This window comes from Saccostrea echinata, unplaced genomic scaffold, assembly GCF_033153115.1.
Source record: "Saccostrea echinata isolate AGI-Se365-2 ecotype Australia unplaced genomic scaffold, CSIRO_AGI_Sech_v1 ptg000051l, whole genome shotgun sequence".
Lineage (NCBI taxonomy): Eukaryota > Metazoa > Mollusca > Bivalvia > Ostreida > Ostreidae > Saccostrea > Saccostrea echinata.
In genome coordinates, this window is record NW_026889800.1 from 6,415,398 (window position 1) to 6,429,084 (window position 13,687).

General features: G+C 33.6%; 1 protein-coding gene across 1 annotated transcript; it reads left to right on the plus strand.

The window, feature by feature from the left end:
- The first annotated feature begins 8,284 nt into the window (after positions 1-8,284).
- Positions 8,285-10,216, plus strand: LOC133203509 (uncharacterized). The gene has a single exon (XM_061339284.1). It carries the CDS (start codon positions 8,285-8,287, stop codon positions 10,214-10,216), a length of 1,932 nt encoding a protein of 643 aa, XP_061195268.1.
- Positions 10,217-13,687: the final 3,471 nt, after the last annotated feature.

A 13,687-nucleotide genomic window follows, 5' to 3' on the forward strand; every position in this document is an offset into this window, starting at 1 on the left:
CAATTGTCGATGTATATTTGTAAGAAATACAAGGTGTGGACTTCAACTTGAAATATGGTGGAATACAAGACTGGACCTTTTTGTGATTAAGAATATTTCTTACATGAACTGCGTCAATTTCTTTGTTTGAGAGGTATTTTCGTCCGCGAAACGTAGCAGTTAAAGCGCTTTTGATTTACAATATCCATCATCACAGATCCGAGCCTGTTTTCTGGTGTCGAAGAATCCAAAAGATGCACTTTCCTTGACTTTTGCAAAAAGACTATTCAAAAGTTTAACAGGGACGGAGTAGAGTAAAGTTTGGTGCAAATGTGATGAAGGCCTAACTGTTTATTTACAAAAGGTAGTAGCGAATAAAAGGAGACATCGTGTATAATAGGTTTATTGTAAGACCGATGTCCAGGACTACGCTTACGTCTCTGTGTACTGTTAAATAGTCCCAACAAATTCACATTGCTACGTTGTGGACTTGAAAGATTCCCAACGATATAGAAATTGTCATTGGTACCATATGGAAAGGCCGTGCCTAGTTTTCTAATCCAGTATTCTTCTCGATGTCTACGGAAAGGTGTACTCAGTGATGGGCTATTAGTATGATGGTGAATGTTTTCTAGAATTTTAAATTTCATTGACGAAATAGAAAGATTAGATAAATTAAAATGATTGTATAGAAGCTGCTGGGCCCCGTTATTAATTTGAAATCTATGCCCTGTACTCTTTTATTAATAGAACCCTTGGTTTCACCAACAGAAATAAGCCCACAAAGGGTACCTAATTTGTAGACAACACTAGAAGATTTGCAATTCAGATTTTCCCAAGTTTTGGTATAGAAGCTCTGTCCAGTAAGATTATCATAGTAAAAGAGGAGCTAGTAATCAAAATATCACAGGTTTTACAGGTTTTGACAAAACATTTTGAATAGAACACATGGGAACGGAAAAGGAATCGTCAATTATATCTCTATTACAAACTTTACATTCTTTCAAATTTTTGTATGAACTGTTGGTTCTATACCGAAACTGGGAATCTGAAGATTGCATATATGAGATATGTTTGATATCCCCGAGGATAATCCATGGGACACCGATTGAATGAACCCTTAGAGTCTGTGTCCCTCATAGACTCAAAAGAGTGAGACCTTTTTTATACTGGGCGACGCATCTGCCAGTAACTTCATCAGCAAAATCACTTTGTTAAAAATCACACTGATTCTACAACTCTGATGCTGATATCAAATGGATGCTCGAGTTCCTCGTTGACAACGACCAGTTCTTTCAGCAAAGTATTGGCATCCCCACGGGCACTTATTGTGCTTCTTTATTAGCTCTATTAGCTGTTTTTATATTCCTATGAAGAAGAATTTATTCAGAAACTTCTACATGAGAAAAAGAAAACACTTGCTATGGCCTTCGACTCGACATTCAGATATATTGACGATGTTTTATCAATAAACAATACATATAGTAAATTTCATTGATATGTCGACTCGACATATCCAAAAAAATTTGAAATAAAACAAACTACAGAGTCAGCCACATGTCTTTCATATTTAAATGTTTTACTGACTATAGACGATGAGGGCCAACTAACAACTAAATTGTATGACAAACGAGATGCCTTCAGCTTTTCCAACGTCAACTTTTCTTATTTATGTAGAAACATTCCGCTATCATCTGCATATGGTGTTACGACTCTCAACTCATTTGATAGTATAGAGCATGCTCTGAATTCGATCAATTTTTAAACTGAGGCAAGGTACTGACAGATAATTTTATGTTACCGGGATTTCATCAACCTCGTTTAAAGTCAGCATTTTATAAATTCTATGGTCTTTATAATAACCTTGTAAACAAATATAACCTATCATTGGGTATTTTTGGTGACGTGTTTCATATCAATTGTAATGCCTTTGTTTTTATACTGAATTTAACTGCTGATTATTTCTTTTACTTGATCAATACGTAGGGCTACCGCTGGCTATAACCAGTCGACAGGGGATGCTTACTCTTCCTAGGCACCTGATCCCAGATATGGGATTTCTCGGGGTCCGTGTTCTAAGCCTTGTTCACAGATATGTATTGTTTGCAGATTTTTTTTGGATCGATCACTGTTTGTTATCTTCACCTTTTTCATTAAAAGCTTTAAATTTTGAAATTTTAGAGAATTTATTTTTCTTTGTCTCTTTGAACATGGATGCCCACAAACAATCAATTATTTAATAATGAATACAGGAGTAGGCGACACAAAAGGGAAACTCGAAGAAAGGTAACTTTGCATGCATTCCTTTTTTAATATATATAACACTCTCAGGAAAGTACTACTTTCTTAATCAGTTTTATTAAGAAACCGATTCAAAAGTCGATGGCTAAATATTTAATTTTTCAGATGGGATGCAATTAAATCGATTTTAGTAGGAACATAAGAAGTAAGCAAGAAAACTACGGAGTATACAATATAATAAATATTTGAAACACACACTTTAAGAATATGATTAATTCATTTGAATTATAAATGGAATAGGCGATGTTTGACACGAGATCTCACATTGTACATTATACTGCAACAAATTAATACTACTTTAAACTTCCTGTATAAAAAAAAAAAAAAAAAAGAAATTAGCAAAACGGAAAAAATCAACTTTAAACAATATATGAATGAAACTATTTCGACAGAAATGCATGTAAATATCAATTGTGTATTAACAATTTGAATATTCTGTGAAAACCTGCTCAGCTGTAGAATGGTGTTACTAATCAGAAATGTGGAAACACTGTGACGAATCAATAGATCTCAAAGAGGAGTATGGGAAAACTCGAACGCAGCAGAAAAAAATCTAAAGTGTGCCCGAAAGTGTTGGAATTAATCCGTAAAAATTCATGAAGTGTAAAAGGTACACATCAATGATCAAACTCACAAATCTAGTAAAAATAACAAATGGTGAACAGGGAAAACCACGGACCCCTGGAATGACCCGTTATGGGATCAGGTGTCTAGAAGGAGTAATCATCCCTGTCGACCGATCAGGTCTGTCGTGAGCCCTATATATGCATCGATCAGGTGAACTAGTAATCGGTAATCAAATTTAGTGCCACAACAATGGCCTAACCATTTTTAGGAAACATTTCAGAAGAAAATTTGACACAGATTGTAGGTTGTATTTGCATACAGGTCGATATAACGACCGTGAAATTTGCAAAATGCTGATTTTAGGAATGACATTACCCAACCAACAAATAAAATCTAAAGTAAATTTGTTCAGAAATACGCATTACCAAGAGAAAAGAAAGGTCTTCTATCATGTCTGGGATACCCAACCAACAAATGAAGTAAATTTGTTCAGAAATACGCATTACCAATAGAAAAGAAAGGTCTTCTATCATGTCTGGGACTAATTCGGCCCTGTCTATAGTACCTATAAATTTACGATGTCACTATGTTAGTCTACCAAAGGTACCAAATAAAATTTCGTATAGTTGAAGAGTAATAGATTCCTTCCTTTAAGGAAGCCTCAATCACAACATTAGATTTACATCACCTACATGTACTTGTAGTTCAAACTGACACAAGTCATTTTTCTCATAAAACGATCGTTAGTCGAGAAATAAAGGATTTCATCATGTGGCATACATAAAAAGAAAATTACTTAAAAAAGAATGAAAACAATATTGAATTGAGAAAAAAAGTGGTTGCAGTTATATCCGTTTTGTACTGTTATCAACAATAAAATTTTATCTTTGAAAAAAAGGAACTTATGTAATTTAATTCTACTCTGTGAATCTAATACTTTATCCCAAGGTAGTAGATTTTCTTTTCTTTTTTCTTTCTTTTCTTTTTTCTTTCTTTCTTTTTTTTAAATTTTGATTCATCCATTTTTATTATAATTAAGGTTCAGTCAAGTCAAAGAACTGCGCACTACGTACATGTATAAGTAGGTACAACAAATTGGTCTCTCGTATGACTTATCGGTGACATGTTATTTCAAATCTTCAATGTTCACTTGTCAAAAATCTCCAAAACAACACGTCAATCTAGAAACATTGCACCATATAGAGTTCTTGTACTTTATGTTTATTTTGTACTTTTAATACATTTGAACAACCTGAAGATAACACCAAACTAGATAAATATTTAATGTGGACATGTTTTTTCCAGTGTTCTTAGATAATACTCAAATAGGGTGATTCATATTGGAAAATGCAGTAGAATTCCTTCACACGTCTGGAACATTTACGCACCTGCAGTCAGACTTCCCTTTGAAATAAAATAATTATCAAAAGCAGAGTTTGCCTATCCTTCAAAACAATGGCTCCTTATGCGTTTATGTACACATGAATCTTCACGTGAATATTTGAAAGAAGCTCTAAGTATACATGCCACTGTACCCTTCAAGCTTTAGGTACACATGTACCTTTCAAATAAAAAATTGATATGGAGAGCATTAATTGTCTTCATTCAATGTACCCTTTAATATTTAAGGCCATTCCGTGTTAATTCCTGTTTACCAACCATTTATAATAAAAGGAATTCGTACCTATTTACAAAAAGAAAGCGCACAAGCCTATAATAAAATAAACACATTATAAAGTAATGATAATAGCGATATCTTTCAAAGAATTCGGTTTCATAGTCTTTTTTTCTCGACGAAATATACCTTATCAAAATCAAGACAGCAAATACATGTACTTAACAATTACTAATTTGACAGATTCTCAACAAATATAGGAAGAAATAGACAGAATTCAAAATGTTTCATACAAAATGCTAAGTCCATACTACTGATTTTTTGTGCTTTCTCCAGAATAAATGTCAAAAACTGCGGAAGCTTAACGTAGAAAAAAAATTGGAATGATTTTATTAAAGAAGACAATCGTCCAATAAGTTTAACTATATATGTAAAAAAAATGTATTCAATAAAATGCACTATTGACAGTATGTATGTAGTATTATGAGACAAGGTGTTCCGAAAGTCTGTTGGAATTCCCATGAGAACTAATTGTGTCCATTTCTTATCATACCTGTTTTTGCATTCTGATGAAGCAGAATATCTATTCAAAAAATTCTACATGAAAAGACGAATTTTCTAGTCCTTATTTATAGATATATCCGGGCGACGTGTTATCAATCAACAATAATCATTTCCATCCATACTTTGATTAAAAAGATCCCACTGAAATCGAAATAATAGAAACTACAGAGTATGAAACCTTTGTTTCGTATCTGGATGTTTTACAAGAGAAAGTTTTTTGGAAACTAACATCTAAACTTTAGGAAAAACTAACTTTTCTACGTTCACCTTCCATTACTTATATAGTCATATGGAACCTATAAGGCCTGTAGGAAGCAATTTCGGGTTGGGGGGCACAACAATACATTTTCAGTTTGGGTGAAGGGGCATTACTATGCAAAAAGTAGCTCTTTTCTATAGTATACTATCGACAATTTGTTTAGGAGGGAGACGCCCTTCGCGCCCCTCGGTTCCTACGTCCATGCCTTCATCATCTGCATACACATACACAAGAGCATGTTCTGCGTTCGAACAACTTTTGAACAAGGCAGTTTACTGATAAATACGTTGATGTTACAAAGGTATAAAAATCTCGTTTGAAGTCTACATTTCGCAAATTCTGTGGTCGATACAATGACAAGCCAGCTTCCAGTTACAACCTTTCCAAGATCGAATGAATATTTGTTGACTGAATTATCTAATTATAATATTAGGGAATTGTTTTTATACTGGAGGTCCACATATTACTCCTGTTTACCTGACCAAGACGTAGGGCTCTGTTATTAACATTGTATTGTTTAATTGGACTTTAGAGAATAATTAGTGTTCGTTATCTTCAATGTGTGGCCAAATTGTTTTGATTGCATGTTTGTTTTTTATTTATTTATTTAGTGTTGACTTCGAATAAACTTCGCATCAGTTTATTATATGGGCTTTTAAATTGTGGACCCCCTTTAAGGAAACTAAAGTTGAAATCTATGAGATCAAAATTATGACGATTGCTTAACTGAATATCTGAGTATTTGTCGTTAAATTTTTATTACAGCAGATCACTTTAAAAATGATACGTGGAAAGTGTAATTGTACTGCTGAGTATTAGGAAAAAATTGTTTATGGTATATTTATTAAAATTCAATATTAAAAAAAGAAGACTTAAATTTGTCTTGCAATTCCTCATCTGCTTTCATACAAAGATTTTTTTTCTGGATATTATAGAAATTGCGATCATTTTACGCTGTGAAAAAATTGTCATATTTCGTAGTAAATTTATGGCCGGATTTGGTATTCCATATTTCTCTGGACTTCTTCGATAACTGGTCAACATCAAATCCGTCATCTCCCTAGGAACTGCAGTATGTCTCCGGGGCACGGTATAAATAGAACGGGATTATCTAAGCTGTCCATAGTGATCACCGGAGACGATGTCTGATATGGCCAAGGTAGGACTGTGACTACATAGTATTATATATGTATCAAGACGATAGTAATATCCCATGTGCAACAAGATATTTCAATATCATATTGCTTATTGAATGAAAATTTAATTTTTATTATTTCAAATATATCAGAATAATTGCAATATATAAAATTATGTTAAATAATATAAATTGTCAAGTATATATTCAAGTTCTTTATTTCTTCGTGTCATACAACACATCAGAGTTCATAGTAATGACTAAACAAATAATACAGTATAATAAGGTATTACAAAATGAGAGTAAGCATAAAAAGTAAATAGAGGATATTCAATTTTGTACTTGGATGTGGAATTTATTTCACGAGTGGGACAAGATATTTTGATATTTTCATAGTGCAAAGCACGGGTGAACATATCAAGAAATCCTGTCTCACGAGGGAAATAAATTCCATATCCAACTACAAATCATTGTATTTTCTGTTTATTACATTTTCTTTGATTTTCCCCTTGCCTCCGTCTTTTCATAACACAGTGTCATAGGCTGTGATGTCATAATTGAGCAATCGAGACGTTTAGCAGTTGTGAGATTGAAAACATTGCAACATGGATTTTAGTTACATATTTGGGAAGTAATCTGCAGTTTTAGTCTCTATCACGATGTTTAAGTTACTATCTATACCTTATTACAGGCTATATATTATATTTTACTTACTTTGATATCCTTTCACACTGTGACAGAATATCATTTTGGTATCCGTTCACGCTGTGAGAGAATATCATTTTTATTCAATAACTGAATCACAGTATTTCACTGTTGAAAATGTAATAAATAGCAAGAATATAGGACATGTTATAACATGTTATTGTAATTGTGAAACACATAAAAATTACAATAGATTCATTCTTCTAATGGAAGCTTGATATAGATATTTTCCAATATTACAAATTTCCTTTACATTTGGTGCAGTAAGATTTCTTATAAGAATACTTTTTTCCCAAATCACAGGCACCTGACGTTACTTATTTTCTTTTAATAAAAAAATATATACCTCCTACCTAATAATACGTATTAGGTAGGAGGTATATATTTTTTTATTAAAAGAAAAATAAGTAACGTCAGGTGCCTGTGTCCCAAATATCTTAATCTAGGGTCATGATAAAAAGGACATTGTAGAATAAATTAATTAAATCCCTCTCCGATAGCATCCAAAGAACACTTTAACAAAATATTCATACAGCATTTTTCTTGGTACATTTCCCCCTTCTTCAGTGGCGGGATATGACTATATATTATATAATATGTTAATAGCGTTAGTATGGAAAACCGTAGGATACCCACACGTTATTTTTTTTTTCTATTTAAGTATCTTACCCCAAAATAAAAAAAATGCTTTTTAAAAACACTATTAGATATTAAATTCATTTCAACTCTTAAGATTGATACCAAATCGCTCTCTCGCTTTCAATTACTTTAAGTGTATGGAATAAATAGATCTATTGACGTTTTTTTTCGGTTAAATCTATATAATAAGAAGCGTCCGATATTGTAAAATTGTATTCAAACTATCGGTAAAAAGATATATTGATAAAAATTTCATAATAGTTTTACATAAATCCATTGACAATTTCAAATGCTTAATGATATGAAATATTTAAATTTGGTATTTTAAAAAAAATAAATAAATATCGAAATCTTCAAGTATGACAAATAAATTAAACAAACAAACAAAACAAGAAAACAAAAAGAAACACAACTATGACAAAAAGGAAATAAACAAACACATTACTTTTCAAAACTTGTTTATCTATTTTTTAGTTTTAATTCATCGACATATCTATTTTAGATGTATTTCATATACTACATGGCCGTGTTCCTCCTTCTGGCCAACAGTGGATTAGCTTTTGTTTGCGATGAGCATGCCTCAGTCTGTGAGACGTCTTTAGAGATTGCTACTTCACTGACCATGTTCCATGAGACAGAAATGGCTGTATTTCCAAACAGTGGCCATCTTTATCGTTATGACGTCACAAACATAAACGCAGCTACACCAGTCAACATAGATGAAGTCATCACAGCTGATGGATGGGAAATGCAGAGGGTTGTTATCGTCGCAAACGGAAGTCTACCAGGACCAACCATTACCGTGTACGAAGACCAAACACTAGTGGTTCATGTCAAAAATAAATTATACTCCGATACAGTGTCCATTCACTGGCATGGATTGCCACAAAAAGGTACGCCCTACATGGACGGGGTAGGTTTCGTAACACAGTGCCCCATAAATCCAGGACAAACATTTACATATACCTTCCAAGCTAGACCTAGAGGAACATATTGGTACCACTCTCATGTTGGAGCGCAGAGAACAAAGGGTTTGTATGGCGCTTTAATCATTAGAGAGCGGAATCCACCACCAGCTGTACAAGGAGTGACTGAAGAGTTTGTTCTGCAGATACAGGACTGGAACCATGATTATGACGTCGACCAAGCATTCCTTTATTCTGATGCTGGGGTCTTTTTAAATAGAAAAGAAATCAAACCCTCCGTGGCGCTGGACGGATCTAATTTCAGTCTCTGGTATGCTGAATCTGCTCTTATTAACGGAAAAGGAAGGTACTACGACTCCACGACCGGGGCACACAATGAAGCACCTCTTGAAGTGTTTAAGGTTGATAAAAATAAAAATTACAGATTTCGTGTAATAAACGCTGCTGGTATGTATCCATATAGAATTTCTGTAGACAGCCATCCTTTGACAGTTGTTGCCACCGATGGGTATTTTATAAAACCAGTGATGGTAGAATCACTGATTATACACCCAGGAGAGAGATTTGACTTTCTCATGTACACCAATAACAGTGTTGGAAACTACATGATTAGAGGACATACCTTAGAAGTCAACAGAAGCACACTTGCCGAAGCAGTGTTACACTATAATGGTGCAGACCAGAATTTTGTGAACATCTTTTCCACCAGAGCACAGTGTCTATCATCAAGCAAGTGCTTGGTCTTGAATTGTCCATTTTCATTTTATCCAAAAGAGAAAAATATCCAGTGTATAACAATGGATAAAATCAGGAGTGATTCTCCTGAAGACGTTCCTGATTATCAGCCTGGAGCCTTTCAGGAACACTTTTTGAACTTTGCATTTCCAGGGCCAAATTTTTCTCCAGACTCTGTTAATGGTATAGAGTTTGCATTTCCTACTGTTTCAGCGATATCTCAGCCGACCGCGATAACGGAACAATGTTCAAAAGCTGACTGTGGGGAACAGAAAATTTGCTCGTGTACTCACAGCATTGACTTAAAGCACAACGATACAATTCAGTTTGTGTTTGTGAACATGGGGAGAGGAAAAGGTTGGTCTCATCCAATTCACATGCATGGTCATACATTTCATGTTTTAAAAATGGGATATGGTAATTACAACACGTCATCCGGGGAATTCTTATCTCAAAACCCAGATATAGACTGCCAAGGGGGAACCACCCAGGATGAAAGTTTCTGTAACAATGCCACTTGGAGGGATCCATCTTGGAAGCATGGAAATATTCCTGGTCTTAACCTTGTGGATCCACCGCGAAAAGACACAGTTATTGTGCCGAGTGGCGGATACGTGGTGGTAAGGATAAAGGCCGATAATCCAGGATTGTGGATCATGCATTGCCACATCCAGCTTCACTCAGCAGACGGCATGACTTTACTTCTGAACGAGTCCTTTCCTAACTTACCACCGGTACCAGAAGGTTTCCCTACCTGTGGAAACTATAAAGGCTCTCTTGCAGGTAACTAGTATTCCTACTAGATTATTCCACAGCTGCAGAAAAGTGATACAATTATTTGGACAGGCTTTTATGTTATGTGTTTCATGATAGAAAAGGGTTTTGGTCCACATAAATGATGTTCCTACCTTATTCATTACAGCAAGCGCAGGGGGGACACAAGATACGTCAACACAATCAGTGCCAGTTACTCAATCTCCTGCATCAAACACAGGTATGAGAAGTTGGGTATTTTTTCAAAAATTTGACCTTCGAGTCTATGAACAAGCTGAGCGAGAGATATAAGTTTCAGTTTATAATATTATTTTCAATCAATGAACATGATATATAATTTTAATTCAAAGGTGAATGCCACCCAGATGCACATTTCTGTTCACAAATAAATGACATCTGCAGGGGAATTCACCACACTACTGCCAAAACCGTAGGATGTACCAAATACTGTGATCTGTGCGCCAGTAAGTTAATATATAAATAGATTCTAGCTGTAACGCTCTATTTCGTTGGATAAAAAATAGTTTTTATTACCCCTGTTACATGTACATACTTAGTAATAAACACAAGGTTTTTTTTTTTTTTGTTTTTTGTTTTTTGTTTTTTTTTTTGCATATACAATACAGCGTACTTTACAACAGTCGTATCAGTTACTTCAGCTGATACTTGTTTTGCAGTGCTGATTTGGATCTTTAAGATTGATATGGATATAAAATGTCTTTGCGGATTAAACCTTAAAAACCACTATATGCAAGTCCGTAGGAAGCAATTTCAGTGTGTGTGGCGGGGTTGGGGGAAGAATGGGGGTGGCACAACTATATATTTTCAGTTTGGGGAGCGCTACAAAAATCCCTTGACAAGCAAAAAAAAAAAAAATCATTAGACTTTATTATTGTAGCACAAGCGTTTTCTATAGTATTCTATACATACATATATTTATTCACCAATCATGGCCCCTCAGAAAGTATATACAATTAATTCAGTATTATCACATTTAAATGATATTAAAATATCGTAATATGTTAAAATATGAATCATGTCTACCATGCACGGAGGAACAAATTAAAGATGTACAATACCAGAAGTAAGATACTAGTGAAGATGCAAGATTTGTAACATATCCACAATTGTCTGAAACTGAGTCAATACTGAGTAGGTAGAAAGCCACATGAAGATGAAGAAAATGATAATACATGTAATAATAGCTAGCCTAATATATATATCGGCAAAATTATTGAATACCCCCCCCCCCCCCCGGTTCCAACGGCCATTATCTGAGTTAACATGCCTATTTCTGGTTACTTGATATGGTTAAGCAGTTAATAATTATCATATTCTATTCGTTCAAAAAATGCTTTCTGCATGTTATCACTAAGATTGTAAAAAAAAAAAAAAAAAAAAACAATACATACACTGTATCAATTTCCATATTAAGCCCTGTATCAACCCTCGACCAATATCTTCCCTCGGACCTTCGGCCCTCTGGTTGATATTGGTGTCTACGGCTGATACAGGGAGTGGTTCTCGTCTATCGCTGCACGGCAAGAATGTAGCGACGTCGTTATGACGTTTCTCTTCGACACTCATTTTGAATCTGATACCTTATATTTTAATTAAAAATAACATTTGTCAAAGTTCAAATAATTTTAATACTACAACATAAAACAAGACGGTTTATAGTTAAATAGCAATAAAGATTATTAAAAAGATGTTCGTGAGAGGTTAAAAGGAAATGCAGTTAACTGAAAATGAGGTCCGAAAAGTAACGTCATAACGACGTCGGTAATATTCTTGCCGTGCGGCAATAGACAAAACCTACCTTTGTTTTATTTAAATATTCTAAAAAGCATTTTATATGATTGAGTGAAATCTTAATGCAAAAATCAAAATAGATAGGGACATTAGTATGTCAAATTTTGTTGATAACATCTGATTATTAAAGTAAATTGAACCAAACCCAATTTGTAATCGTTTACTCGTAGAATTTTAAATTCATTCCTCAAATAACTGTTACGAAGTCAATGGTTCCATACTTACTTCATGCCTATGGGTGCATGAAATTATATCCTATAATGAATTGTTTTGGGTTTTGTTTTAGCTTCACATGTACATGGTCATGGACATCTACCACAATACAAAAGCCTTCCGTTAGAGAGTAGTAAATCCTACCTGATTCCGTGGCTCCAGAAAACTTGGAATTAAAGAAGAAATTTCCCCATGCTGTTGTCAGAGGAGATATGTTCACTGGAAAACATAATTGAGTGATTTTATTCAAGGGTGAATTAAAAAATAATGAACACCAAATTGATTTTTAAAAAAAATCAACTACCCATAACATATTTTTCACTTTTATCATCATACTGTACATTCATTCTAGTTAAAATTCCTGAAGTTGCAATAGAATCGACAATAGGATAAAAAAGTTTCAGAATTTTTATTAGTAAAAATTTATTTGAAAAAAGAGATATCATTACATCCTAAGAGACTTTCTGAAATACATAATCAAAAGAAATGATAGTTTTTGATGCACTCCTGACATTATTGGGTATGCACAGATACTTGACTCTCATTAATGCTGCTTGAGATTTATATAACATTTTAAATTTTTCAATTGCATAATTGTATAATAGTTGTTGTTTTACACTTTGAAAATTCTTTTTTGATTTAATTAACTTTCAGATTTTCAAAATCAATGTTTTTTTGGCAACATTACATTTTTTCTGTTGCACATTTTTTTCAACATCAGCGATGACCACAATTTGGTCAAACAAAAGTTGCTACAGTCTACATTTAAAGGTCAATACTTTGAATATTATCAAAAAAGTCTTTATTTCCAACATAAACCATTATTATTTATTTCACAGATCTTCACAAAATATTAAATTTTCAAAATGTCACAAAAAGGTGTTGCACTCCTGACATTTTTAGCATCATTTTTGGGCATATCTTTTTTTTGTGAATTGAGATATCAATGAGATATTTGGCAGGTGTTTAGACACTATCTAAAGACATTTGCTGAGACATAGAAATTTATTCCCATTGCCTTTATTTTTAGTGCAGGTTGATAAATCTGTGTTTGGTCATTTTTTTAATTAACAGTCAATTGAGTGATTATATCACATGTAATTTCCACTCAGATGACAGTAGCCTTTACATGCTATGTGTAAACTTTTATAATGTATGTATAGTTTATCTTATACCTGGATCATATTGGTCTTTGTTGAATTCAATATGTTTATATCGGTGTGGCTACGTTGTTGTTCTTGATTCTTTCAATTCTTTCCATTGTTGGTGAAATAGAAATATATGTATGAAATTAGCCATAAATAATTGGAAAAGGTGAAAAAGAATTGTTGTGTTCACCCAATAAATATCATGGGATCGTTCACAAAGGGCATATCTTCAATTCAAACCGTACGTTATTCTTGAGGTACAAAGGAGTGCGTTTGCATATAATGCGTTGGATCGATCTTCTTAAATTTGTCTTA

Bases quoted from the DNA above. Each gene is read 5' to 3' on its own strand.
- LOC133203509 (XM_061339284.1), top strand. From the start codon at position 8,285: ATGGCCGTGTTCCTCCTTCTGGCCAACAGTGGATTAGCTTTTGTTTGC.